General features: G+C 52.6%; 12 protein-coding genes across 12 annotated transcripts; 6 read left to right on the top strand and 6 right to left on the bottom strand.

Moving 5' to 3' along the window:
* Positions 1 to 1,048: 1,048 nt before the first annotated feature.
* RHO25_012340 (uncharacterized protein) lies at positions 1,049 to 2,050 on the top strand (the record flags this gene model as incomplete). Its single annotated transcript, XM_023604924.1, has 2 exons — positions 1,049 to 1,552; positions 1,640 to 2,050. The coding sequence occupies 2 exons, from the start codon at positions 1,049 to 1,051 to the stop codon at positions 2,048 to 2,050; spliced, it is 915 nt and encodes a 304-aa protein (XP_023448428.1).
* Positions 2,051 to 2,140: 90 nt separating this feature from the next.
* RHO25_012339 (uncharacterized protein) lies at positions 2,141 to 3,012 on the bottom strand (the record flags this gene model as incomplete). The annotated part of the gene is made up of 2 exons (XM_065603526.1): positions 2,141 to 2,917; positions 2,974 to 3,012. 2 exons carry the CDS (start codon positions 3,010 to 3,012, stop codon positions 2,141 to 2,143), a joined length of 816 nt encoding a protein of 271 aa, XP_065459598.1.
* Positions 3,013 to 5,154: 2,142 nt separating this feature from the next.
* RHO25_012338 (uncharacterized protein) lies at positions 5,155 to 6,394 on the top strand (the record flags this gene model as incomplete). Its single annotated transcript, XM_023604923.2, has 4 exons — positions 5,155 to 5,222; positions 5,272 to 5,666; positions 5,727 to 6,190; positions 6,257 to 6,394. 4 exons carry the CDS (start codon positions 5,155 to 5,157, stop codon positions 6,392 to 6,394), a joined length of 1,065 nt encoding a protein of 354 aa, XP_023448424.2.
* A 758-nt stretch (positions 6,395 to 7,152) lies between these two features.
* RHO25_012337 (uncharacterized protein) lies at positions 7,153 to 9,114 on the top strand (the record flags this gene model as incomplete). The annotated part of the gene is made up of 1 exon (XM_065603525.1): positions 7,153 to 9,114. The coding sequence occupies one exon, from the start codon at positions 7,153 to 7,155 to the stop codon at positions 9,112 to 9,114; it is 1,962 nt and encodes a 653-aa protein (XP_065459597.1).
* A 123-nt stretch (positions 9,115 to 9,237) lies between these two features.
* On the top strand, positions 9,238 to 9,954 carry RHO25_012336 (uncharacterized protein; the record flags this gene model as incomplete). The annotated part of the gene is made up of 2 exons (XM_023604922.2): positions 9,238 to 9,262; positions 9,317 to 9,954. 2 exons carry the CDS (start codon positions 9,238 to 9,240, stop codon positions 9,952 to 9,954), a joined length of 663 nt encoding a protein of 220 aa, XP_023448430.2.
* A 279-nt stretch (positions 9,955 to 10,233) lies between these two features.
* On the bottom strand, positions 10,234 to 11,697 carry RHO25_012335 (uncharacterized protein; the record flags this gene model as incomplete). The annotated part of the gene is made up of 1 exon (XM_065603524.1): positions 10,234 to 11,697. One exon carries the CDS (start codon positions 11,695 to 11,697, stop codon positions 10,234 to 10,236), a length of 1,464 nt encoding a protein of 487 aa, XP_065459596.1.
* Positions 11,698 to 12,513: 816 nt separating this feature from the next.
* Positions 12,514 to 17,007, top strand: RHO25_012334 (uncharacterized protein; the record flags this gene model as incomplete). The annotated part of the gene is made up of 5 exons (XM_023604921.1): positions 12,514 to 12,920; positions 12,976 to 13,666; positions 13,720 to 14,131; positions 14,439 to 15,059; positions 15,116 to 17,007. 5 exons carry the CDS (start codon positions 12,514 to 12,516, stop codon positions 17,005 to 17,007), a joined length of 4,023 nt encoding a protein of 1,340 aa, XP_023448427.1.
* A 1,519-nt stretch (positions 17,008 to 18,526) lies between these two features.
* On the bottom strand, positions 18,527 to 19,264 carry RHO25_012333 (uncharacterized protein; the record flags this gene model as incomplete). Its single annotated transcript, XM_023604920.2, has 4 exons — positions 18,527 to 18,811; positions 18,873 to 18,935; positions 18,995 to 19,060; positions 19,118 to 19,264. The coding sequence occupies 4 exons, from the start codon at positions 19,262 to 19,264 to the stop codon at positions 18,527 to 18,529; spliced, it is 561 nt and encodes a 186-aa protein (XP_023448407.1).
* A 1,290-nt stretch (positions 19,265 to 20,554) lies between these two features.
* RHO25_012332 (uncharacterized protein) lies at positions 20,555 to 21,259 on the bottom strand (the record flags this gene model as incomplete). Its single annotated transcript, XM_023604919.2, has 1 exon — positions 20,555 to 21,259. One exon carries the CDS (start codon positions 21,257 to 21,259, stop codon positions 20,555 to 20,557), a length of 705 nt encoding a protein of 234 aa, XP_023448426.2.
* A 522-nt stretch (positions 21,260 to 21,781) lies between these two features.
* On the bottom strand, positions 21,782 to 23,113 carry RHO25_012331 (uncharacterized protein; the record flags this gene model as incomplete). Its single annotated transcript, XM_023604918.2, has 1 exon — positions 21,782 to 23,113. One exon carries the CDS (start codon positions 23,111 to 23,113, stop codon positions 21,782 to 21,784), a length of 1,332 nt encoding a protein of 443 aa, XP_023448404.1.
* Positions 23,114 to 24,816: 1,703 nt separating this feature from the next.
* On the top strand, positions 24,817 to 26,848 carry RHO25_012330 (uncharacterized protein; the record flags this gene model as incomplete). The annotated part of the gene is made up of 3 exons (XM_023604917.1): positions 24,817 to 25,595; positions 25,665 to 25,746; positions 25,829 to 26,848. 3 exons carry the CDS (start codon positions 24,817 to 24,819, stop codon positions 26,846 to 26,848), a joined length of 1,881 nt encoding a protein of 626 aa, XP_023448425.1.
* Positions 26,849 to 27,053: 205 nt separating this feature from the next.
* Positions 27,054 to 27,445, bottom strand: RHO25_012329 (uncharacterized protein; the record flags this gene model as incomplete). Its single annotated transcript, XM_065603523.1, has 2 exons — positions 27,054 to 27,230; positions 27,320 to 27,445. The coding sequence occupies 2 exons, from the start codon at positions 27,443 to 27,445 to the stop codon at positions 27,054 to 27,056; spliced, it is 303 nt and encodes a 100-aa protein (XP_065459595.1).
* Between the last annotated feature and the right edge of the window lie 367 nt (positions 27,446 to 27,812).

The following is a 27,812-nucleotide window of genomic DNA, read 5'->3' as shown; positions in this document are numbered from 1 at the left end:
AAAACTTTGAGGACCTGCCCAACAAAGGCTTCAACCTGTTCTGTTGGTCGTCCCATCTATGACCCTGGCTGAGCGCGGTGGTGACAAGGGTGACGAGGAAGAACCGAGCAAGCAGCATCGCTTAGTATCATGCCGCAAATTAACAGTGCCAGAATCTGTAGCTTGTACGGTGCTTTGTCGCTTGTCGTTTCAAACGGAACGAGAGAGTCTGAGCTGCCTTATATCAAGTAGGCCTGTCACGGGCTCGTTCTGTCAGTGTCGAGACAGCCGATCCCGATGATATAAACTTTCTTAGTCGACCTAGACCGATGCTGCAGCTTCAGTATCCATTGCTCGGTATGCTGCCACCGAAGCACCTGACCGTCGCCACGAAGCAAAGCTCTTGAAGGAGGAATCGTCAGAGCTGTAGACGAAGAAGAAGGGCGAATAGATGAACAGTCGGCGGAACGATTGATCTGACGACGACTTCACCACTGCCCGCCCGCCGGCGCGCCGTAGTGACTGTATAGTAGCGTTGAAAGCCGTCACCCGTTAAACATATGGCGCGCCAGAGTGAAATCGGTTGTGTTCGCTCCAAAAGTCTTCAATGATGCGAAATCACAGCATACCGATGCCCAAGAGCGTCCAGCATGCTGAGCTCGCGGAACGATGTGGCTGGTTTCTCCTGTCCCCAAAATCCTTCTCTTGTGCGAAAATTACCTGTCTGGAGCTTCGTGGCCTTGGAATCGTTGAATTTGGCGGAGAGGCGAATGCGATTCCAGTTTGACTCCCGGCGTCCACGACAGAATTTCATGGTCAGGGGGACATTCGTTGCCGCTAAGGTCTTTCCATCGTTGAAAGCAATGAAGCCTGGCGACTTTCTTCCATAGCAGCTTACCATTCGTTTTATTGCTGATGTTGACGGCCATGAGTTCGGAAGCATCATTGTGCGCTGAGATCCGGCCATTGCAACGACCGTCGCGATGCTGAATGTGAAGTAAGCGACCATTGAGGGGAGCGCGCTCCTATCTGCGCACTGCGTAGGACGAGCGTGCGTCTCTGCTCATCGATGCGCGTCGGGGGCCCCAGATCTGGCGATCAGCATGCATTCGATCGCATCGATTTTCAGAGACAAGTGGAGGATCTGAAGTGCGAGTCTGCAAATGCCAGCGCCAAGCCATATCGTCTGCCGGACAGGGATAGTTCTGGCTTCACTTTTGTGTTGACAGCTCTGCCTCGCTCGCCAGTTCTCTGCTCGTCCACCCTTTGCCCTGCCCCTGCCCTCGCACCTACCGACGCGAACGAAACCAGACGACACGAATCCGCAGAGATGGCAGCGGCAAAGACGACAGAAGAACTCGTGACCGAGATCCTCGCCGCGCACGCAGCAGCAGGTTGGCCGGCTCCCACACCACCACCACCACCACCACCGACATCTCTGCTGCCGCCGCCTCCTCGGAGGCAACAAATCTTCACAGACGGCTCGTGGGGAAAGCAGAGCACGTTCGGCGGCTGCGCTTTCGTCGCCTTTGTGCGGCAAAGCAACCGATGGCAAGGGATGGCGTTCACCCTCGTAAGTCCATTTCCGTTGCTCACTGACTAACCTCTCAATGTCTCCATTCTTCAAACATAAATCAAAGCCACTGACGCTCCATAAAAGGGCAGAATACCAGATAGCCTGACCGCAGAAATCGCCGGCATCTCCTTCGCCCTGAGCTGGGCAATCGCGAACAAAGACCTCCCTTGCGACGAGTGGATGATCCGCACCGACTGCAAGAAAGCCATCGATGTCATTGGCGAACAACTCCGAGCCGACAGGGAGGGGGAAGACCTGGTTCGCTGCGGCGACGACCTATTGGAAGCAATCGTGTGGAAGGCGAGAACACTGCGAAAGATGGGAAAATCTGTGCGAATGACGTGGATCCCGGGCCACACAGTCGAAGATGATAGCGAAGCCGAAGGCAACCGGATTGCGGACGATTGGGCGTTGAAAATGTCGCTTTTGTCGGAGAAGAGAAATCTTGGGCTCGGACAGCACCAGGAGGAGTTTTGGGAGTATTCGGAGCATTGACCACTTTTTTTCCTGGGCTGCCGTTTCTGTTAATTCTTCTTCTGAACGAAACAACCATTGCAGGGCTTACATATCGACCCAACTGGCCAGTCATGCCGCTTCGAACGCTTCGAAACCACTCTTGATGTCCTCTTCGCCAGCTGCCCTCCGTATAAATCTCGCAGTCTCTGCCGGCAGACTTAGAAAAGGGGAATGGCCAGCCTCCGCCACTTCAACAGAGCCAATCTGGCAGCCCGCAGCCTTTAAACCCTTCACCGTACCCTCTTGCGCCGCCCAGGGAACAGCATTATCCTTGCTGCACATCAAATAACTCACAGGTACACCCTTCAGCCCAGCCACCTGATCAGGCATCTTGCTCGTCAGCACGCCATACGACTGCGGCTTGAGACGCCAGACAGCCTTGAGTGCTTCATTGATCTCGAGATCATTGTACAAGATATGGATAGCACCAGGCCCGGCAAAAGGAAGAGTTGTATCGTTCTCGACATGATATTGCGGCGGAAGCTTGCCAGCCATGGCATCGAGCATTGTGAGTCCAGGTGAGAGCAGAAAGCCAGAAATGATTACAACGCCTGCAACGCCGTTGCTCTGGCCTGAAGCTTTGCGCGCTGGCACGCTGAGTTCGGAAAGAGCTGCGGTCCCGGGGATTGAGCCATAAGAGTGAGTGACGATAAGTACGTCGGTCGTACTGTGAGTATCCAGTTCGGCGAGGACAGCTTTGCGGACGGCTTGTAGGTCATCGGAGATATCAAGAAGGCGGCCATCGATAACTGGATTGAGAGTATTGGCTGGCAGTTCCACGCCTACACAGCGATACCCTGCAGTCTCCAGCTCAACGCGGACTTTATTGAAATGCTCGGGTACATGCTAACTCTGTCAGCTCCCATTCTGCCATCCTTCTCTCTTGATACTGATGAGCTTACCCAGGCACCTGGTACAACGACGATGGTAGGCTTCGACATGTCTCGATAATCGAAGGATCTGTAGTATCAATGAGACAGAAACCAGCAGTGGGCAGGCTTGACCTTTTGATGCTGGATTTGTAAGATATAAATTGTGAATCCTGCAGGATCTCTCAGCCGCAGAGATGGTTTCAATACTTACCGAACGGTCTAGCACTAAGCGGCGCTTCATCGAAGCTGGACCGAAAGGCGTGATCAGAAGTTTGAAGCCCTCAGACACCAAATGTTGCTGATGTTACACGATACAGCATGCTTCACTGCCTGGAAGCTGCGTACGCTTAACGCAAGCTGGAAAGCGCTGGATAATCTCCATGCCAGGAGATATAGCCACCGATTCATCACAGCTTTTCCATGCGAGAGGCATTTGTTCCGCTGATAAGTGCTTTGGACCGAATGGCCATTGCGGCCAGCATGGGAGGAATTCCAAGTACGACAGCAGCAGGAAAGGAGTACGCCGTACTGCTTTTCCGGATGGTGGGTCGCTTTTACGGCCCAGCATCAAAGGCGTGGGATGCGTCTAACAGCATAGCAAGGAGGCTGTGATGGTAGCTTGTCAAGGAGAAAGGAGTGGAAGGTGAAAGGTGAAGTGGAAGAAAGAGCATGGATGTGTCACAGCAGACCGGCTTCCCTAATTCGGACTGCCGCCGGGCGCAATCTCCTCCAAGTTTTTTGTCTGGCTTTCCAACTCCAACATCACTTCTCTTTCAATGCTGTGGAACAATGATACCTCGAATCAACAGCTCTCATTTCGCTCATAGTGTGCCGGAACCTGCAATCTCTTCACTGGAACGATGACCCGGCGACGATCTGGACTGGTTTGAAAGACTTGCAGATGGAATGCCCCAATGTTCAACACAATCTCAACGTGAATGATGGGATACCATGAATCAGATCTCGCACATTATTCATGCAGATGCTTACTACAGGCTCTGTTGGTTCCAGCATGAAGCCAAAGCAAGAAGTGCACTAGTGCTGCCAGGACAGCACGCTCCACGCCATCATGAGTAGAAGCATCATGAACGGTGAGTCCGGCCGCGGGACAAGGACTGGTGCCAATATCGGAAAATGAACACCTCTTGTTGAGCATCAGACAGCGATATGTTTGTGGCAAAGTGTACTTTGTTGTGTCTATGTCCACAGAGCGAGCAAGATCCAACAATTAGCCGCATACCTTTCTTCATACGTTCCGTCGGCGCTGAACTCCATTCATGAGACCGCTTCTTACGGCATCGGACGAACAGTGGGAGCTCCGACGAGCAGGCTGGTTCGCTTCGATGTACGTTGCCACTGCCATGCCGTACATTCGGTTATCCTGTGGCCCCGGGCTCGTGGCAATCTTGACAGCATCACTCTTCGTGGAAGCCGGCAGGTGGCAGCTGTGGCAATTGCGCAGGTCCGAGACACAATAGTCAATATTGCTCGGCAGTTCTTGATCAGAGCTGGATGCAACAATATGCACAAACCCGTACATTCTGGATCGTCTAGCGCTTCTCCGATGACCTGGAGTGCCTTATTGCACTGAACCGACGACAACGACGACACTAATGCGTCCATTGGTCACCTTAATGGTGCTTTCAATTTAACGAGGGCGAGCTCAATGACCCGCAGCAGGCTAATGAGTGCAGAATGGAGATGAAGCCATTCGGCAAAGAGAAGCTCAGCGTTCCATTCCTGCTCCCAACCCGTGTATGCGCAAGTTCGACATTGTCCATTCGTCCTGCCGAAGGGTCTCCGCATTTCAGCCTATGCAAGCGCATTGCGACACTTTACCGAATAGACGAGTTCCCCAGACAAATCCAGACTGATGCTCTCCAAGCCGGATGAATGCAGCAACGGTGCAGCTGTAGCGCCGATCATGCGCATTTTATCCGGGACACAACACATGACAGCCGCTACAGCAGGTACCCGATTGGACCTGCGACCTTCCCGTTTGGGAGGGCATTTTGGCTTCTCCTCACAGAATCGCACTTGGCCTTCGACCACACCACGTGTGGATCGACCGCGGCTAAAGTTGGGGGCGCAAGCGAATGGAGGACACATCTACCATGATGTATACTGGGCGGAGAGTTTATATTGACCTCGACTGCTCTCCGAGATGGATCTCAGCTACAGCCCAACCAGTGTTCAGACTTCTTCCACGCAATGCATATTCAAGAATCTTTCGTGGCCGCTCTGACCTTGGCAGGAACAGCTTCGGCGGCGCCCAAGCCGTACGTATGACTAGTTCTATTGTACTACTCACTGCTAACACTGCCTCAGAAGCAAGAAAGGACTATGGACTGCTATGCGAAGCCGTGGCCGAGAATGGATCGGCACAGCTCTGACCCTCCGTGGCGATGCCGCTGAAGAAGCAGTCGTTGGCAACCCTGCCGACTTCAACAGCATCACACCCGAAAATGCTCAGAAGTGGGAATCGATCGAGCCTTCCCGCAACAACTTCACTTTTGCGGACGCAGATCGCCATGTTGAGTGGGCAATGTCGAGAGGGTACAAGGTCCACTGCCACAATCTCGTCTGGCACAGCCAATTGCCCGCCTGGGTCTCCGAGGGTGGCTTTGACAACGCTACTTTGATCTCCATCATGGAGAACCACATCAACAAGCTGGCTGGCAGATACCGAGGGAAGTGTGCGCAGTGGGATGTCGTCAATGAAGGTAAGCAAGTTCCAAACCTTGCTAATATCGAGCTGATAGCTGACGGCTTTTGGTGACCAGCCCTCAACGAAGACGGCACCTACCGCGAATCCGTTTTCTACAACACCATCGGCGAAGCCTACCTCCCCATGGCCTTCCGCATGGCCCGCAAAGCCGACCCTCACGCCGAACTCTATTACAACGACTACAACCTCGAATACAACAATGCTAAAACCCTCGGTGCTCAACGTATCGTCAAGCTCATCCAATCTTACGGCGTCAAGATCGATGGTGTCGGACTGCAAGCCCACTTGACTGCCGAACCTACTCCTTCTGCTCCTACCGGAACTACACCTAGCCAAGATGTTCTGGAGACTGTTCTGAGAGGTTACACCAAATTGGGCGTTGATGTCGCTTACACTGAGATCGATGTGCGATATTCTACTCCTGGAAACGCTACTAGTGTGGCAAATCAGAAGAAGGCTTATGAAAGGATTGCCGCGAGCTGTTTGGCTGTGAAGAGGTGTGCGGGGATGACTGTCTGGGTGAGTACTTCCCTGCAACATTTCTGTCTTTGAGAAATTGATTGTGCTGACTTTGTTGTGCTATAGGGTGTCAGCGACAAGTACTCTTGGATTCCTGGCGTCTTCCCTGGCGAGGGAGAAGCTAATCTTTGGGATGAGAACTTCCAGAAGAAGCCGGCTTATGATGGGTTCTTGAAGGGTATTCAGACTGGTGGGAAGAAGTAGGGACGCCGTTGGAAGACCTCCTGCTCGGACTTGAGTATTCGATTCCGCAGATCATATACGCAACTACGAAATGACACGGAACGCTTGTGCAAAGCTCGGCCATAGAGCCGGTCCAGTCATTGTCTTCATTGTCTTCGATGCCTGTGTTGATCAACACACTGTACTAACTGCCAGCTGATATCTAAGCCCGATCACACTAATACAAGGAACAAATTGACCGCGGACAGCAGCTCACAGAAAGCAGAAGTCGAAATCACAGCAGAAGTGTGAAAATGTGTGCTCAGTAAGTCTGTTCTCGAACGTTCAAGACAACCTTACTGACTCGTGGGATGAGCAGTCGACAGCAAACTTGCATCGTCTGGCATTGTGCAAACATCTGACCACTGCATGCTATAAAGCGTCGTCTTTGTACATCATACGCGGTGGAATCACGCATGTCTCGATCAGACTATGCTGTCTTTGATGGGCCTGAGACACAGCAATCAAGATGTCCTATGAAAACTTCTCCTTCGCGCTTACCTGCAGATGTTCTATGCATGGTCTAACAATCTATACTTCTGGTCTTCGGGAACTTATACATCATCGTCTTTTCCACTCGCATAACGATACCAAGACTCATTTCTTCTTCAGGACTTCCTGGACGGGCCGTGGATATTGAAGCAGGACCGAGTGAATCGTCGGTAGCCGGCACGTCTCGTTCACTTGTTGGTCACAGCGTTTCGAGATCTAAAGCCCAGCGGCGGCTGCCCTTCTTCAACATGTACACACCACCAGCGACTCCACCACTTTCGACTTCAGCACTTCCGACTCAACGACTATTAGCTCCGCTTCCACCAAAGCCGCCGCTCACATACGCTCAAGTCATTGCTTCATCAACCAGCCACGCCGACAACACAGACGAAATGGCTGCTTTCAACCGAATCGACGCTCTCCTCAACGGCCTCCACTTCACGGACGCGGACGTTCTCGTACAGTTCGGCGAAGCACCTACAGAGCACGCACATGTACACAGCAGCCTGCTCGCAGCTGAGTGCCCAAACTTCGATGTCCTCGGCGCACCAATAAGCTTCGAAGGCATTCGAGTCTTCGCCGTAGCGTTCAAATACGGCACTTGCACACTCGAGCCACTGACGACCTGGAGCGTACTCAGCACAGACGCAATGTGCCACCGCTTTCACGACTCGAGTCTCGCACCAGAAGGCTGGTCGGATGCTCGAGACGACAGTACTTTCAAGGGTCAAACCGCGCGCAATCAGAATTTGTACGCCAAGCGGCAGTATATTACCATCCTGAAGATACTGTACAAGATCCCGGTCTCGCTCGACGACCTCGAGCCATATGCTTCGAGGGATACTCCTGTCGCTCGGCTACACTCTATTAGCACATCAGCTATGGAGACCTGCGCGCGCGCTGAAGCTCTTGGCTGCTTAGAAAAGGTCGCCGATGTACTGATTGGCCTGCTACTCGAGTCTCCTCTTCTTGGCCAGTGTGTCGCCCAAACGCCAGTGAAGTTCATCAAGCTGGCACAGAAAGTCCGATCGAAGAAGCTTTATTTCATCGCCACGCGATATATTGCTCCTGACGCGAAGCTGACGAGGAACTGGTTCGATGAATCGACATATTACGATATCAACAATGCAGACCTGAACACTGCATTGACTGGTATATTTGGCAAAGAGTCTGCTGCGGCGAAGAAGTTGCTGGAGTCTCTGCTGGATATACAACTCTGCCGGCAACACATGTCGAACCACATCGAACCACACCTGCGGCAGTACTCTGGCCCATGTTTCGAGTGTATGGCTCGAACACACTTTGCAGAATGGCTGGCAGAGAGCCTTGACCAACACTCCAGCAATGTCTCCGCCGACCACAGCGGCCAGACAACGCTGGGTGCCCCCACTTTCGAGGCCACACTGAGGCAAGTCCTGCGGTTCGCTGCCACAGCAATGCCCTTCCAGATCTTCGGAGTAACGAGCAATGCACACAAGATGCTCGCTGGTGAACTGGGGCTTCGTGATGATCAGCGTGTCGAGAAAGGCGTCAAGCATTATCTCGACCTATGCATCAAGGAGGCTGCCACTGCGATCGAGCAAGCCTTTGCGTCGTCGAAAACGGAGTTGACGGAGGTCAATTTCCCTGCTCTTGGAGGTGCATCTTCAAAAGCACCTCTACGAACTCAGCCACTGGCCTCCGTCGCCTCAATTGTTGCGAAGCCCATCGCGAAGCAGCCACCGGATCACAACGCCGATGCTACATCGTCGAGCTACGCCCATCAGCAAAGCGACACCACGGCATCCGCTGGCGGTACTTCTGGCCCTACCACATCCTCGCAGCCGACCACAGCACCACCGCAGCCTCCCGTCCTACCAGGTCAGCAGGCGAGAAACATAAGCCCTGCAGCTAGCGACTTGCCACCACCTCTCCACTCCGATCAGCGAAAGGACGAAGTCAAGTGGCGATCTCTACAAGTAGCCCTTGCGGAGGATTCAGACCGCACGGACTACTTGGACGAAGGACGCCTGCCGCAGAGTCTCTTGGATGAGTTCGACGAGCCTAGCGACGAGAGGTGGAACAATGGACCACAACATTATCACCGATGTTGTGGAGCCAAGAAGGCTGCGGATGAGGCTGTTGGTGCACATAAGTGCAGGAAGGTCGACGTGAAGGCGTCTTATCACTGGGGCCTCGGGGGCAATGGAGGTAATGGAGGCATCTGGTAGAATGGCGACGAGGGATTGAGGTAGCTGGCGGTATTTGAGTGAGTGGCTAGATAGTCAACGGATGGAGATGAATCATATGCGGCAGGCTTTGCTGAATTTCAGGAAGAGATCAAGAAATTGGGCATGATCAAGTACGCACGAGTGCGAGGTATGCTCTACATCAAAAGTTATGTCTGACAGTGGCTGACAGCTGCCCTTGTAGATATCATTGGGCCCAATGAGCTCTTCGTGGAACAATCATCAACTCTTCCTCAGCGCTTCCATGACTATCCACCAGAAGAAACAGAGAAGCGAGCATTGATGATGAAGCAGGCCATGCACCAGGCTCTGAGAGTTGAGTGCGGAGCCGATGCCAGCGTAGACCGGATCACACAATACCAAAACCTTGCGGGTCTTGGCTCACACGATCTCTCCGCCATGCGAGAGATTTTGGGTGAGCCAGTTGGTGTCTCTGGAATAGCGCTTGGAAACGACTTCTGGAATGTACTCTTTGGCTACCATGGGTTTACAACGTCCTACGAATCAGGGTTTCACAACATCCCAATCTTTGACGCACATATAGAAGTTTGCGGAGCCGATAAGCTTGTGCGGATGAGTTGGGACACTCCATTCATTCGTGGGCTTCCTGTCACTATCACGACAAAAGAAAATGTCAACGGCGGCTTAGTAGAGACAAATGTCCGCAAGACATTCGAGGACCCCTTCATTCTCGAGCTCGATGAGCTGTATATGATGGTCACGGAGGATAAGGCTCCTAAGACATCTGCGGAAGATGCTGCAAAGGACATCGAACTTTGGCAGATGATCATTCGCGCTGCCGCAAGAGATCATCCGAGCTGATGAAAACTTGGGCAATTCACAAAATACAAAACAAGTGATCGAATATATGGGGCTGACAGTAGCATTTGCCAAAGTCCTTCATCCTTCGGATGGCCATGCCGCTCTACGAACACCAACCATAAGACGGCCGGACTTAGGGCCGCCCACGTAACCCTCCATATGCTCAATTCCATTGTCATCTACCACGAATGTCTCGAAGTTTGAGTATATCAGCAACAGTACATACTTCATCACTGTGATAATTATTAGCATAGAAGTCTCCAAGATACAAAGAATACACTAACCAAGCTGCGCAAAGTGGCTTCCGAGACACATTCGCCCGCCTGAACTGAACGCCCAGAACCATCTCATCTTTTGGTCTGGAACGTTCGGGTCGAGCTTTTCCAGCCACCGCTCAGGATACCAGGCCAAAGGCTCAGGGAAGACTTCGTGATTGAGATGCAGAAACCGAGCGTATGACTGCGCTCTGCAGCCTCCGGGTATGTTGTCATACTCCCCAAGTGTGCTCGTCTTGCCGAACGGTGTCACACGGGCTTGTCCACCTGCTACGATGGGTTGGACTCGCATTGTTTCCATCATGATGGCATGCAGCAATGGTAGCCGATCAATCTCGTTGGCTGTTGGAAGTGGAGTCGCGGAGCTGACATGCACGTTGTTTCCTAGTAGTCGACATTCATGCCGGAGTCTGTCTTGCGTTCCCGTGTTTCGGGACAGTTCCCAAATGGCATAGGTCAATGTGATGGAGAGAGTCTCGTCCGAGGCGTGAATTTGATCGCCCACTTCTGCCGCAATTTCCAGTTGCTGCGGTGAGCACGAGATTGTTCCACTATCGCGAAGCCTAGAAGATGCTCTCAGGGATGGCAGGGTGCTTATGCCTTCCTTATCTAAGGATCTCTTGAACTGTTGATATACTGTTGGGACATCCTCTGCTGTGGCCGTTGCATGAGCGTCGACTAACGCAGCTTCAGCACGATGGCACATCTGGATGCAAAACACATGTAAGGCTTCCAGGCTCTGGTATCGCTCCTTGGAAAGAATACCGACTCGTTCCAGGAAGTCGACTGTCCTTGGAAACTCGTGTAACCAGAACATCATTGGGTAAGGTCTGCCAGTATGGATCCTCTCAATGCATTTCGAGTGCTCTGTACTGTTGTTCAAGAAGTTTGTGGCGTTTCCTACGCCAAATGTGTATCCAAGCACCATATCCAATGCCAACGCGGAAAGAATCTTCATTGTATCAAATGCCTTCTCCTCCCGAGCACAAGCGGTGATCAAGGTGAGAAATCGTTGTCGGACGACTCGGTCGATAAGGGCTACCACTGCTGGCGATGAGTGCAGATAGGACTTCGAATACACATGAGTGATCCTTTTCTTCCGAATCGTGTGAGAGAAAGCATCGAGGCTCGAGGATAGATTCTGCCGTCCGCAATCTTCATATACGCGGTAAAAGTCGTGCCTGTCAAAGTTCCTCCCATAGACTGTTTTGACGCCATCCTCAATGCAATTGATCGACAGTTCGTTCGGTCCTAGACGTACAACTCCGCCATGTTTGTTGTGGGCAGCGAAAACGATTGCATTCTCACAGTCCCAATATCGTACCCATAGCATGTATAGCCCTGAGATCTTGGCCAGAGGGTGTACTGCCGGTATTCGTGCAAGTGGGCTGAGTAACAGCGGATATAAGAGAAACTTGTAAAGTGCCACGAAGCTTACGACTGACAGAATGAGTCCTGTCAGAGCCATCTCGTGTCGAAGGTGAGGTAATGTCCCGCAACAATGCAATAAATTTGTTCAAATCGATCCTGAGCCTGGAATCTCCAACATACACTGTTCGCACTGCCCTAGGGTGGCGGTCAACTCGAACAGATCTCATCACAGAGCTACGACAACAGTGCGGTACTGGTGGCTCCCGCTGATCGAGGCCGAATGACTGCGCATCTACCATTCTATCGTTCTCGTGAACGCTGACAGGTCGATAAAGCTCGATCAGTGCTCTTGCGTGCAGAAGTTGGAACTCTAGGCACGCCTAACAACGCACGCTATCGTGCCATCATTCTCGCTCGCTTAAGTGCGTGCAGCGCTAAACTCTTCTTCTTGTGACAATGTGGGACACGCACGTGTTTCCAGTCTCGCATCGTGCGGAGTAGAAGCTTAGAATGGAGAATGTATTTGCCATGTTGTCGACCTCGGATGTTTCCGGGCGGAGACCCAACGGAGTTCCGGTAGGATTCATTAGCTGTAAATCTCACACTGACGACGAACAATTGGAAAGTACCCTGGTAAGTGCATCGTAGCATCGGGCCCTTTCCTACACACCGCCATCTCCGCCATCATGAGCTGCACTGTCGTGTTCAAGGATGCCCAAGATCTGTTGCGAGCATTTGCGGTACCACACGGGCAATCGAAGCTCCATGGTCTCTGCGGGTGTAAGACTGCGGACTCGAAATCTGCCCAAAAGCCTGGCATTCATGCAGAATGGTGCAGATTTTGATGATGGTCGGTTGGCATTTTTGAGACGTCCGATTCCACACACAGCGAAGTGGCCATGCTTAGACCATCATGAAGCTGTTCATGAAACAAGAGGAGGCTATTGAACCAGAATCTGCTTGCGAGGAGTTGAGGTCGGTTGGAAAGTACAAGATTCGAAGAACCGCAGCTCCAGTACCGAAAGTCGCCATTCACTCAGGTTCCGCTTACGCCAGGATTGTGCACGCACTTGTTTGCTTCAGCTGGCTTGTGCACTACGGTCTTCGACTCTACGATCCTCTTCGAGCTGATGCAGATCTACATTCACGCGGAGAATGGGTTACCTGGCTTTTCTTGGCATGCGAGGCGATTATGGCCGGTCCAGAATTATTCCAGGTCATCGAGCTCAGTCTTTCCATACTACCGGGCAGTCGAGATGCTCCGAGAGCACAGTACCGTCTGGATGGCACAGATGCGCCTCTCGTACATGTCTTCATCACGTATGCTATGGCTTGTCAAATCAAAGCTGGCTCGTGCCTGCTGACGACTGAATAGCACCTGCGGCGAGAGTCCTGCGACTGTGATGAGTACGCTGGCAGGCGCAGTCGCACAAGATTATCCTGCGAAATGCTATAGGGTCTTCGTGCTGGATGATGCTAATGATCCCAAGCTCAAGCTGGAAGTGGAAAATTTCAACAGAAGCATATCCAACAAGCTCAGCGCGCAACCCGTCGTCTATTTGGCCCGACAGAAGGATTTGGCTACACGTCACTATCACAAGGCGGGCAACCTCGACTTCGGCATCAGAACAAGTAAGGAGGATTATGGCGGCTCTGAATTCATTGCAGGACTCGATGTCGACATGATCGTGGAGTCTGACTGGCTTTCACGGGTGGTCCCTCACCTCATACTATCTGCCGATCTAGCCGTCGTGAGCCCTCCACAATCTTTCTACAACGTACCAGACAAGGACATCCTCGCCCAGGACGCGAGTGTCCTGCAACAAGTCTTGGAGCCAGCACGAGACCGCATTGGATGCAGTATGTGCCACGGTTCAGGTTACGTGATGCGGCGTGCAGCATTGGAGAGCATTGGGGGCTGGCCACTCGTCAATATCGGAGAGGACATCCTATGCTCATATCTACTCAATCAGGCGGGCTGGCAGACGGCGTTCATCGAGGACGAGCTACAATTTGGTGTCACTTGTGAGTCGTTTCATGCCTATGTTTCGCAGCGGATGCGCTGGGTAAGAAATTCTCTTATGTATCTACATGGTTCTACCTGCTTACAACGCCGCAGACCGCGGGCAACCTGCTTAGCGCCCATCGCTTCTACTTCTTTTTGCCACACTTCACACACTCGCAGATCACTGTGGTCCAGAGGCTCCACGGAATTATGCAGTCCATCAAGACATATGCCTGGATTGCACTCATCGTGCCTATGGTCGCTCTGCCGCTTGGACTACCGCTCGCGAGGCCTCCCCTCGTGCCCAGGTCGAACATGTCACACAATATGCTGAGATTACTGAAATTTTCATACTTGGCGATGTGGCTCACGACAAAGGCCTGGAAACGCTTGAACTTCGGCCACGTCGGTGTGAGAAACATCTTCAATCTCTCCAACAATCGTTTGTGGATAACGCCATACATTGTCTGTGCCTATTGTCAATCGCTATGGTGCAACCTAGAGGAGATCGATTTTACAATTTCTGGTACTTTTCAATCGCCTCTGAACGAACGATCTGAGGAGAAGCGCCGAAGCCTATGGAAGAGGATGTCAGACCCGCTGATAATGCTGCACACGCTGTATTGGGTTTTTGCTGCTGTTGCCTTAATCACCCAACTCATCGCCATCGTATATCCGGCCGCGTATGGGCAGTCGCAGAACAGCTGTTACCTCACAGGGCTTATAATCCGCTTGTTCGAGATTGTGGTGGCTACTTGGGTGCCTGTCCAATGCTGGGTAAGGTATTCAGTACACAGCATTATCCTATCTAATTACTGACTCGAATATCGCAGACTTCTTCACGACGCTCTTGGTGGGTGGTTGCGTTTGCGTTCCATCTGAGACCGACCGAAAGAATGGTCTTGCAGCATTCGTCGAGAAGTCGCAAGCCAATTGGGCGTTATTGACTCCTGCCGTGGCCGAATTGTTGGATCCCGCGACTGTTCCGAGTCTCAAATATGTCACGTTGGGAGGAGATGCGATCAAGGAATCGACGTTGCGCAAGTGGCGGAAGTCGTCACGAGTCGGGATCAATTATGGATCTGCCGAAGTCGATGTCACTCACGCTCGAGACGTCTCTGATGAGACTGATATTCTGAACGTAGGACATCGCCTGCCGAGCTGCTTGGCCTGCATTGTAGACCCAGACGATCCAGCAGTCATTTTACCTGTAGGGGCTGTGGGAGACCTGGTTATCTCCGGGCCTACAATGGCCAGAGGATATCTCAACGCCCCTGTAAAGACGGCAGAAGTGTTTTTGCCGGTGCCTCAAGCATGGATCTCGCAGGGGTTGATCGAGAAACCTCACACACCATGGACTTCGCGTGCATACCGGATGGGTGATCTTTTCCGCCAGATGTCAGATGGTTCCCTGCAATTCGTCGGGCGAAAAGACTTTCAGGTCAAAGTCAATGGTGAGTATCAGCTTCACACAGGCTCTATTGATTGTTGATCTGATTTCTTGCGATAGGTCAGAAGGTTGAACTGGGAGATATCGAAAGCCAACTTTCCCGGCATCCCGATGTCAGCCACTGTGCTGTCATCTACCCTGCTGACGGGCCATATGCGAACCGACTGGTCGCTATCACACAATCAACGTGTGCGACCTCTCTGGCGAGTCGACATGCTCGTGCTGCCAACAAGACCGCCTTGACTTTGAGTTTGCCGGCTGTCACGGAGTACTTGCAGAATCTCATACCATCTTTCATGCTCCCAAGTGTATTGATCGTGGTTGAGACTATGCCATTCACGCCCACCATGAAAATCGATCGGACCCGTCTCAAAAAATGCCTTTCCGATAATGAAGTCTCAGCAGGCTCGGTGCCGGGCTTCATGCACGTCTCTACTGCTCTCAGTGGCACACGCCTTTTGCCATCCGAGAAGTCAGCCATGAAGGTGTCGAATTTGATTGCAGACATCATCTCTGCAGCAGGGTCGACGATTTGGAAATCCATCAGTGGGCATGATAATCGCTTGACTGACATCGGAATCAACTCAGCGCAAACTATGAGGCTTGTTGCTTTGATCCGGAAGCAGTTCGGTTGTAAGATCCTGTTCGAGACCCTCAGCCAACCTGGCATGACGGTAAGGCAGCTCGCAGTGCTTCTCGAAATCGAAAAGCAAGATTTGATTACAGATATGGCTGGCAATGATGTCGATACGAAGATTGAATTTCTAAAAGTACGAGTCGCAAGGCATACTGAAACAGTGCTGAACCCCAGTGTGGTCCAACCAACTCGTCCGCGGCATGTGTTCCTGACCGGAGCGACTGGATATCTGGGCGTACAGATCCTGTGCCAGCTTTTGTCATCGAGCAGCATTGCATCCATGACAGTACTAGTGCGGACTTCTAGACGAGAGCTGGCGCTGGAGCGGGTTCGTTTGGCCTTGACTGCTGCACATGCAGAATCATCTCATCAAATAAAGCTTAATACTTGGCCCGGAGACTTATCAAAGCCTAGACTGGGACTTTCCGATGCCGACTGGATGAGACTATCTGGAGAAGGCGACAAGATTGATGCTGGCGGCCCTCGCATTGACACAATCATCCATTGTGGTGCTGTCGTGAACTGGACGAAAAGCTACAGCGACCTCGAAGCACCCAACGTGCACTCCACTGAGGAGCTGCTGAAGCTGGTCAGAACGTGTCACCACTTGGAGCGATTTGTGTTTGTATCGGGAGGTCGATATCCCAACCCTGCACAAGACGCCGAGAAAGACCTCGAAGCCTTGTATACCGACGCCGCCAAAGACAACGGTTATGCCCAGACAAAATTTGTAGCAGAACGACTAGTGCACAACGTCCGATCCGCGCTTCCGGACAAGTCGATCAGCGTCGTCTGTCCTGCATACTTGATCGGTGGCCGGCAGCATGGTCTCGCGAATCAAGATGATTACCTGTGGCGGATTGTGTGGGCCACTGCACGAATCGGTGCATTCAACGCCGACGAACGTGACCAGTGGCTTTTTGTCGCGCAATCTGATGCTGTTGCTGAGCGGATTGTCGTCTTGACTTTACTCGACTTCAATTCTTCTTCAAGCACGACTTTGAACGTCCTGGATGGATTGAGCGTCGGTAAATTCTGGAGTATTGTCTCTGAAGTGCTTGCAATCCCGCTCATGGAGGAGACTGGAGATGTGTGGCTCCAAAAGGTGAAGTTCGACATGGAGGATACGAGCGACCACTTGCTTTGGCCGCTTGCAGACTCCCTGGAGTCTGGACGCGGATTGCTCACAAGGCGACGATGCCGCGCCAAGGACGTTGGTGCAGAGTCCGATTCGAAGGATGTCGAGGCGGCTGTTCGGGCGAACGTTGAATACCTGCACAAGGCAGGTTTCTTTACTGGTGTGAAGCCTGAGTAGAAAACAATAATGCCGAGGACCTATTGTTGCTGGCCGCCGTTTGCCATCACCAGTGACTCCCAGATTAGTGTACAAGTCCCTGAGCATCATTAAAGTCCTGGGCCACGGGAATGTGGCTGCATAGAACTTAGCAGGAGGACGCGTGGCAATCGGATGGGGGTGTTCGCAACACTTTCCATCCGTTCCGGATCCAGAGACCGACAGCGACAAAAATTAAACGTTCGATCTCGCTCTGCCGAGCAATAACGACCGATGTTTATCAGACCAGGCTTGTATCCTCAAAACCCTCTCTGTACAGACCTCGAGACAACTCGTCCACTTCCGCCGCTGGGTTGTGTTGTCAGCCCACGCATGGGCGCGACTCCCACTCCAGTGGTGACGATCTGCTTTCGTGCGAGTAAAGTCTTCATGCACGCAGTTGTGTAACTCTCCGTAAAAGCGTAGCAGTCGTCATCCGTTCGATTCTTCGCCCCGGTCAAACATCCTCCTGCTCCATTCTCGCCTGCCCGCTACTTTGAAACGCCAATCCTCCCCTGCCTGAACAGCGTGCAGCACGAGATTCTTTGTCGCCGAGATTTAATCGTTGCTTGAAGTAAGTCACCCCTTCGCGCACTTCTGCCCGGGAGAAGCTGCCTTGCCATCTCGTGAAGATGATAATAAATAGCAGCAAGAGTCCGAATGCATACATGAAGCCCAGTCCCGTCCCAGATCGATGCACCAACAGGAAGTCTTTGGGATCGCTTCCCGAAGTGCAATGCACAGCAAAAGCATCATCGAAGGTCAGGAATTCTTGGACGCAGGAGCTGAATTGAACTTGGGTCAGATGCGTGTGGCAGTAATGAAAACAGCCTATGGAAGTTTTCGCTTCTTTCAACTGGGCACTCTCAGCACAGCATTGCTCCAGTCCGTTGACTGCGTGTCGTTGAACATCGCTGACGCCGCAGAGTAGTCTCATGTCGATGAAAGGATCGGGATAATTGTCGCCGTCGATGTCGTGACCTTGGGACCAAGCCGAACGTGCGACCTCGATGCGGTGCTGTCAAGAAGTCAATGTCAACGATCGCAGTGGTCAAGCATTGTGGAAAAGCCTTGAAGCCGGAAACAAGCATTGTAATTGAGATCTGAAGAAGTCGTGGCGTATGTATTCATCACCTTGGCGCTATACAATAGGGTGGCGTCGACGCTAGTGAAGTCCGACTCGTCAGCAGTGGCTTCCTATCACGGAAAGGCTTCGGCTGACGCGTAATATCCGCCGTCGGCGAATACACGTCCAAATTACCGTCGCTCGTTGTTCAATCAAGCGGTCGATCTATCAAAATCAGTACAGCGAGAAGCAGCGACTCATGGGGTGATGTTGTTGCATGCAAAATGGGAGCTCACTAGTGTCGTAAAGATGCTTCATTTCAAAGTTTCGTAAGATATCGTACCAGCCGATAGTCTCCAAATGCGTACAGATGTCGTATCTTCGTCAGACCATTCTCGAAGCGGCGCGGTTTACTCAAGGCTCTCGGGAGTAACCCTATCCGCTCTGAGATCCATCCCAGTTGCTGAACAAGTTCTTAAATGAGTCCCAGAATCCTGGCTCAGGCATGGCGTCACGCTTGCCGCTGCGAGATCCGTCCCAGTTGCTGAAAAAGTTCTTAATCGTATCCCAGAAAGGTTCAGGCGCAGCGTCACGCTTTCCGCTTCGCGAGCCATCCCAGTTGCTGAAGAGGTTCTTGATTGTGTCCCAGAAAGGGTCAGCCTCGGCCTCACGGGTGATCAGATTGCCATCCTCATCAGTGGAGACACCTAGACTGGCAGGCTGCTAGGGCGTAAGTTCTTGATCACAATACTGAGCCTGCGTAGCTTCAATGCTCACTTACCAGGTTGATAAGGCGCAGAGCATCGGCATAAGCTTCCGCATCAGCGTCGCGCTTGTTCACTTCCTACAGAGGTTTTAGTCTTCGGGCGAGCAAGCAAATGCATCAATTTGCCGGTCACCCACCGAATCAAAATAGGATTTGAAGAACTCATAGTTCGCTTTGGCCTCCGGGTCAAGAGCGTCTACCACCTTGAAGACGTCAGCTTTGCAGATCGAAAAGTAATGCGAGTGATCAATTGTGCTCACCACTGGTCCATCGCTCTCTCCACGCGAGTTCAAAGACTTGGAGAATGACTGGGCGCTGAGGTCCAGGAGACTTGCTCCAATTGGTGCGGCCGAAGCCGTGGTTCCCAGAAGGGTCACTGCTGCAGTGAAGACGACATTGTAAAGCATTTTGAGAGACCTGCTCCCGTGATGAATGGAATTGAAATATGAAAACAGACGGGGAAAAGTAAAGCTTGCAAATCCAGATCTGCAGGATTGTGGGGGATGCGCGAGGGTCTTTGATAAAGGCTGCATTGCTGCATCTCGGCGAATGCGCCTAGTCGTATAGCCCTAGAGCTAAGGGTGGCTATCACAACTGCCAAGAGCTGGTGAGTGAGCTTACTCCAGTCCGACCTGTCAATAGCATGCATTCATGAGATCGGTCTCGCGTGACGTATATACAGCGCCCTATTCTAGCCCTCGTCGAAAGTCTACGCACGAATTTCAAGGCTGAACCAGGAGAACCTTGACGTCAAATCGCCGAGCAGGCAGCGGTGGCAGCGGTCCGGTATGCCGCCAGCCGAGCAGCTGTTGTGCTGTGCTCGCAACAATGGGGACTTCCTCATTCAACGATACTGGAGCAGGGCCGTCTGCGCTTCAGGTTCATCTTCAAAAGAACCGATTCGGTCGTGCAAGGGATGTCATCGGCGTCTACCGGGACTGCGGCGCTCTGTTGTTCGGCGCATACGAGGGCTCGGGATATTCAGCGCAAGGCGGGGCTGGTCACAGTGCCGGAACATCTCCCGCAGAATCCTTATAAGGTCTCCAATTGCGATATGAGCTCGCTGTGACAGGAATGTAAAGAAGTTTCTGGGCGTGGTCAGCGCTGGTTGATGTCGATGAAGTTGTGCATCTGCATCTTCGTCTCGATCTCAGACTGCAGCGGGCGGAGAACGGGCCGTGCCCGCGCGAGCCGTTCCGTGCTTGCTCCAACCTCCGCTCCCAGCTCCGACTCTGCTGCTCCTGTCCTCTTCCCACTCCGCTCCGCTCTCTACCAAGTATTCACTCCCGGAATACACGATGTCCTCTGATCTTGCCCAGTGCAGGCCACAGCCGCCTCTCAGCGAGACCTCCCGTTGAAGCCGATCTTCAGACACGCACGCAACAGAGCGCAGATGAAGCTACATTGACGTCCTGAAAAAAAGGCACGATCACATACAGCAAGCAAGCATTCAAGCGCGTCTTGACAACTGCTAATGAATATGCTACGGTGCTGTAGCGGCCCGCGGGCGGTTCTCAACGACGCATCAGTGAAAAGAACATGAAGTCAGCATTCCACGACGTGAATTCATCAAATCTGAGTCTACACCGCATAGCTCGCAAAATCCGGCAGCCAGGATCATTGGCGCGGTTGCTCTCGCTCCTATCATTTCCCCAGCTCTGTTTTGACGAATCTGCTGGCATTCTTTGGAAAGCCCTTCACTCGCTATCGCCACGCTCCCTGATCTTCTTCGCCATGATGAAGTAGTGTGGCTCAGTCTGGCACCCCGTCTCTGGAGGCGGAACGAAGACATCCGTCGTGGTGTACAGGACCTCGAAACCTGCGTCAACAAGCAACTTCTCCCATCCTGCTCTCGTGAACATGTCGATCGTGATGGGCTTTCCCATAAACTCGAATGGCATCTTTCGAGCACAAGCACCATCCTCATCATACTGAACTTCGAGCTTCTCTGGGTGGACATCCTCTGCGGCGCCAGTGCCGATTGCCAGAATTCCGCCTAGTGGAAGCCAGCAGTTCCAGCGGGTTGCCATCAACTCGACATCCTGTCTGCGGAGAAGGAACAGCGAGAGCATGTTGAAGACAGCATCAAATTTGATGTCCTTGGGCTGGTAGGTGAGCATATCGGCAACTTCAAAGGTACCGGTCGGAACTGCTTTCGAGGCGAGCTCGACCATGACTTCCGAGAGGTCGATTCCGGTGATCTTGTGTCCAGCTTCTGCTGCGGTCGTTGCCACTGGTTTTCCGGTACCGCATCCGACATCAAGGATGTGCGAGTTGGGTTTCAGGTGCTCCAAGACCTTTTGTGTGAACTTCAGAAGACCTTGGTCGTGGCCGAAGGCGGCTTCGTATTGCTCGCCGATGCTGGAGAATAGGTCTGCGTTCTGTGTCTGCGCCATGTTCATTCGAAACTGCGGAAATTGGCCACGAAGAAGCTCGGTGTTTGCTGCAGCGGTTGTCAGTCGCGAGGAATGACCTTTCAAATACTGCAGAGGCACCAACGTAGTGAATGGACCCACTTGCATTGGCCGAATGTGCATGAGCGAATGAATGGATCAGCTGAATGCTGGACGGCTCTGTACCAGTATTCACAAAAGGCCGGCGGAATCCGAGAATCCGGCCCACTCTCCGCAACTTGGAGCTACGGCGAAGAGCAAGCAAGGCGATCTCCAGCCGCATTGCAATATGTGCTAGCCTGGAGCGAGGAATTTGCGTCGTGCTCAGAATCGACGTACTTTCACAACCTCCATTGTACAGCATACGTCGTGCTTGATTTCCTGCTCGTAGCAGCCTCGCGATTTATACCAGCATGCGGAACTATTACTTCAAACTCTGGCCTCAAGCTTCGACTTCAAAGCCCATTCCACGCATCTCATCGAATCTCAAAAATTGCGGTAAACTCGTCCATCGGCAACACTATGGTACGATCAACTCTTGTTCACGTCCTCAGTCTTCTGCAGCGATTGCTCCAGCAGCTCCCTGGCTTTGACAGCATCGACAGCCACATCATAATCCCAGAGCCAGTCGAAACGCCTCTCGTACTCGTCAAGCCACTCCTGCAACGCTTGTCGCTCTAGCTTTTCGTCCACAAAATCGAGAAATCTGCGTCCATTGTCTTTCGAGAGTCTCTGGACCTCTGAGAAACGAGGTTTACGAGCTTGTTCCGTCGCAGTAAGTGCTTCGTGCAGTGGTTCTGCGGACACTGGACCCCATCGTAAAGTAGGGCTTGCAAGCGTCTCCGCCAAGACATATGCATCCTCGATTGCTTGGCTGGCTCCAGCCCCGAGATGTGGAAGCATGCTGTGCGCTGCGTCGCCCATGAGGATCACCAGATTGTCCACAAAACTATCGGGCTGAGCGGAGTGCTGGTGTAAAGCCCAGACTGAGGGATCGGTGAGTTCCATCGCATCTAAGATCTTCTGCACGCCTGGGCCGAAACCTTGAAAGTCTCGCCTTAATTGTTCTCTCTGGCTCGGAATTATCCACTCGGTATGAGGCCATTCTTCGCCTGAGCCGCACTTGTCCATGAAAGCAACACAGTTGACTTGTGTTCCCCCGGACACTGGGTAATTGATTAGGAATTTCTTTGGCCCGAGACGGATCGTGGAGTGTGTGACTGGCACGCCAAAAGCCTCGATGTATCTGTCCATGGAAATTACGGCTCGATAGGCGAGGCACTCGCTGTAAATGGGTTTGCTCAGAGGACTCTGCGCGCCAAACATGCAAGTTCGCACGCTCGAGTGGATCCCGTCCATCGCCACCAGCAGGTTGGCCGACGCTGCTGTGCCATCGGCAAATTTCAGCTCCACACGACCATCTTTGTGCTCGTAACTTGTCAGTCGTTTGTTGAATTGCGCACATCCTGCTTCCGAATCTTTCGCCAGCATGGTCATCAACTCATTCCTATGCACGGTTCTGGCCCCTGTGCGAGACCTTACAACTTGGTGAATCACCTCGCTGTCCTCGTGTCGATGCCGCGAGACTCCATAACGCAGCTCGTTCCGGACTGATAGGCTTGCTGGAGCTGCATCGTTGTTTCCAACCAAGGCATGAAACTTCTCAGCCAACGACGGTTCGCAGAGCTGGAGAGCCCGGACGGCGTGAGCGGCCATGACTATTCCGGCTCCAATCTCACTGAATTCAGCACGAGATTCATAGATCGTGAAGGGGATATTGCGATGCTGTAAGGCGAGACCGAGACAGATACCGCCTAGCCCGCCTCCGACGATGGCTACGTGGAATTCTGCTGTCGTACTCATGTTTGCTGTTTACTGGGAGTGATCGATGTTGACGTGGCGGAGGTCCTTTGGGTCCTGCCCAGTGGCCGTGATTCTGCGGCGTTCTATATTCGATCTACGGATGGATTTGATGGGAATACCATGCGAGCAGTACTGCTCCACCCACACCCTGCTTAGTAAACTCGGATCGACGGACTTAAGCGCTCCTGTTGTTCAGTCGTTCTCACGGAGCCGTGGAGAACGCTCAGTGCCTCACGACAATAGGCGACATGGTCTGGACTATCGTTGCTGCCATGGCAGTCGCCAATCCTGGCATTTGTCTGCGTTGATCTTGCACATTCCGGTCAACGCAATGCTCAGCTAGGCTATCAATTGAACGCTTTCAACAAGAAATCGCGGCCTCATTCCGTCACCACTGCTTTCGTGCATGCGAATCCCTGTCGTGTCCTGGGTGCTGGCATTCCCGCGAACTTTGAGTTCTGGAACTACGTCTTCTCGCTCGGGGTCTTGGTAATGGGAGGAAGACCATAACTCCGCTTCCCCTCGTCAGGCTTCTCGAGCTCTGCGAACAAACATGGCTAAATGCATATAGTGTCAGCTCTGTCAACTTTTCCCCCTTCGTTACAGCGGCAAACTGGTCAACGTCTGCTCTACGGTCGTGCTGCAGAGCTGCTTCCACAGGGGAGTATAGGTCGTTCATAGCTATTCGCTTGGTTTGGCAGACTGATTGCAGCTCAGGACATCTGATATCGGCTGATCCGACGAGCACTCGTTGCGACGGAACGCGCACTGGGAGCTCGAATCCGGCCGTTTTGTTGGCTTCTGGTAGCGCGATGAGCCGCTCTGATAACAGTCTCTACTGCGTTGATTCCGGAGAGCTCCAATGTCTACGGACTCTTTCAGAGGTGGCCGACTGCCGTTCTTGTGATGATCGTGCACAGCACCTTACCAAAGTCTGCAGGCCCGGACCTCCACTTCCCGTGCTTCGTCGACCAAGCCTGCCAGCCTGCTTGTTTGCCGTCTCACTAATCTTTTCTTGAGAGACCGGATGCGCCGGGTTCTCGCAGCTTACACCATGCTCGGCAATCAACGGTCGCTGGTTGTCAATGCCAAGCATGATCTGGTTGAATGAAGGAGCCTCGTCTGCCAGTGAACGTATACTATCATCTGGGCCATAGAGACAGATCAATCCATCGGCCGAGCATCGAAGTCCTGTTCACACGCCCGACCAACATGTATACGAGGCACGCGACCGCTGACCAGGTGTCGTGGTAAACCGGATACCAATTTAGGTATCTGCCAAGATCGCCAACTACTTGGCTTCTGACCAACGTTGACTTCCTCCTATATAGCGATTACTGAATCTCATGTAGCAGACCCTGTCTCCGATGGACCCCATGGAACCAAGCACGATCTGTCTTTACCATCTGACGCTACTTGCTTAGCCCCAGCTCAATGCCTCGAGGCGGACGCTCAGAAAGCCGTAGTGCTGGCTGGGCAGCGAGTACGGTCTTCTGGACCTCGGCCTTACTGATCTTATACTGGCGTCTCCTCGCATTCGTGCACGACATCCAAAAGGTCTACGGGGATTGCAGCGTCTCGGGAAACACTATACTCGCCGAAGCAGTGTGTCGAAATGATCTTGGAAGCAGGCCTCCAAATGAATATAATGTCGTGCACGCACGCGATACGGCTGCCAGATTTCCCAATACAGCAAGATCAACATGCGACCTGGAGCGGTGACTCAAAGCCTGCTGGCCTTGGCAGCATTATGCAGTGCGCAAAACATCACATTTCCCTACCAGAATGCCTCGCTGAGCATCGATGACCGCCTGGACGACCTGGTCTCTCGCATGACACTGGCAGAGAAAGCAGGGCAGCTGTTCCACCCATACATCAACTATGGCCCAAATGGCACTCTTGAGCCACTGCCGCGAGAACAACAGTCGATGGGCGGGAACGACACTCGCACGAAGGTTGGCGAGATGTATCTATCACATTTCATTCTCGGCGACGACATTTCCGATGTGACAGTGGCGGTCAATTGGCACAATGCAATTCAGGAGCTTGCACGCAACAGCACTCGGCTCGGAATCCCCATTACGGTGTCTAGTGATCCTCGAAACCTCTACAGCGAGACCGTGGGCGGCGGAGTGGTGAACAAACTCTCGCAGTGGCCCAACAGTCTTGGGCTGGCCGCGTTGAGGAGCCCAGCACTTGCTCAAAAGTTCGCGGAGGTGGTGCGGGAAGAGTACAAGGCCCTTGGTTTCAGGACTACACTCTCTCCACAAATTGACCTGGCTACGGAGTATCGATGGGCCCGTATCCCAGGCACATTTGGTGAAGATGCCAATCTGACGTCCGACTATGTCGTGGCGACACTACGTGGCTTCCATGGAGAGGAGTTCGGTGTAGATTCAGTGAACACCATGAGCAAGCACTTCCCCGGCGCAGGTCCAGCGGAGAACGGAGAGGACGGCCATTTTGAGTATGGAAAGAATCAGTGAGTTATCTGACCTGCTTTGACAGCAAAGATTGTTCCACCTTTGCATCTCGCTGACAATTCACGTAGGACATACCCAGGAAACAACTTCGACGCACATCTGGTTCCGTTCAAGGCTGCTATTGCTGCTGGCGAGCGCCAGATCATGCCAGTGAGTCATCCAATGAGCTTTGACAAAGCTCGTAGCTCTCCTCAGCCTGAACTATCAACGCTCAGTATGCTGACTCTCGCAGTACTACACTCGACCCATCGGAACAGAATACGAAGAAGTCGCATTTGCCTACAACAAAGGCATCATTACTGATCTCCTGAAAACCGAGCTTGGCTTCACCGGAATCGTGTGTTCCGACTGGGGCATCGTGACCGACACCGAGATCGCTGGACAAACCATTCCTGCCCAAGCATGGGGCCTGGAAAGCCTTGGCGAACTCGAGCGTGTGGCACGTATCTTGAACGCCGGCGTGGACCAGCTTGGTGGCGAGGAGCGACCTGAGCTTATCATTCAGCTCGTCGAAGAGGGTAACATCACAGAAGAGCGTGTCGAACAGAGCGCCCGCCGCCTTCTGCGCGAGAAATTTGTTCTTGGACTTTTCGATAATCCATTCGTTACTGTTGAGCGCGCCAACGAGATTGTCGGCAACGACGAATATGTTCAGCTTGGTCTCGCTGCTCAGCGAGCCTCGCTTACGCTTCTCACCAACGAAGATGAGATTCTGCCACTCAAGGACGAGTGGGCTGGCAAGAAGGTCTACATCGAGGGTTTCCCTGAGGTCTATCTTGAAGGCCGCGGGCTTGAAGTCGTCGAAGACGTCAACGACGCTGACCTGGCCATCCTCCGCCTCATCGCCCCCAGCGAACCACGCGAAGGCGGTTGCTCCCAGCTCTACGCTGCTGGCTCACTGGAATTCAATGCTACAGAACAAGCTCGACAGGCGGCAATCTACGAAGCTGTGCCAACAATTGTGGATATCACTCTCGAACGCCCAGCGGCAATTCCAGAGATCATCGAACAAGCTGCAGCTGTGCTTGGAAGCTACGGATCTGGACCCCAGGCCCTGCTTGATGTGCTCTTCGGCGTCAATGGTGCTGAACCGAGAGGACGCCTGCCATTCGATTTGCCTCGAAGCACGGAGGCAGTCGATGAGAGTGCAGAAGACGTGCCATTCGATACACGCAATCCTGTGTTCACGTTTGGACACGGATTGACGTATGGAAGTGCGATCGATGATGTTTGGACGTACGGCGTGGCATAGAAAAAAAGCCGAGGCGAGGACGAAATCATGCCATTTAGAATTGCGACTCAATCCGCAAGGGCAGCTTGAAAAATTCTCGATAAGACTCAATTTGTCGCTTACCACAACGAGACAAAAGCGGCGTCAAACGCAAGAATGAAACAGTGTTCACATTCTCATCCTCGTCCCCACCCATCCCAACCCCACTCTCCTTCCCATTCTCCCCTCACTGTGGGAACTTCCAATCCTTCTGACTCATCCACTCCTGATTCTGCTCCGCCGCATCACTCGCCGTCTCCGTAAACCCTTTCCCTTTGCCTTTCTCCTCATCCGCATCTCCTAACCCAAAGTCAACATCGTCAATAGAAGCGGGGAATTTCGCGTCGGTGGCGTATTGGATTCGCTGTTCAACACAGAAGACGTCAGTCAGTGGAAGACAAATGAAACGAAAGAAGACATTTTGGGATGCGTGGGGGTGTGGATTCTTCTTACCCAAGTCTGACATCCTCCCTTTCCAAACAATCCCACTTTCTTATGCGCAGCACACATATCATAGAACTGTCCTCGGCAGATGTGCATGGGGACCCATTGGGGTGGGTTGCAGGCGAAGAGTTTCATTGTTCCTACAAATTGTCAACCTCTTCACATTCACAACACCTCTTTCTATTACTCTGTTTTTCTTGGGATTTCTCGAAGCTACGCTTCTACGCGTCTCTTCCCTCGAAGCTTCGCTTCTCGGATCGGGAATCACATACCATCAATCCAGATCCTACTATCCTTTGGTCCCACTTTCCCTGTTTGTGTATAGTACTCTGGTACGACCATGTTTGTTTTTCCCCCGCAGAAGTCTTGGATGAGTTTGAAGATTTTGGGATGTGAGTGTTCGCAGTCGGAGCGGGCGTCTGCTGATACAAGGGCAGCTGTGCCCAGAAGGAATATGAGTGGGGCCGTGAGGAGTTTCATGATGGGTGGCTTTGATTTGTTG

The sequence above is a fragment of the Cercospora beticola genome, chromosome 9 (assembly GCF_033473495.1).
Source record: "Cercospora beticola chromosome 9, complete sequence".
NCBI lineage: Eukaryota > Fungi > Ascomycota > Dothideomycetes > Mycosphaerellales > Mycosphaerellaceae > Cercospora > Cercospora beticola.
Note: the sequence above shows the minus strand (reverse complement) of the source record. Positions and strands in the feature narration are given on the sequence as shown.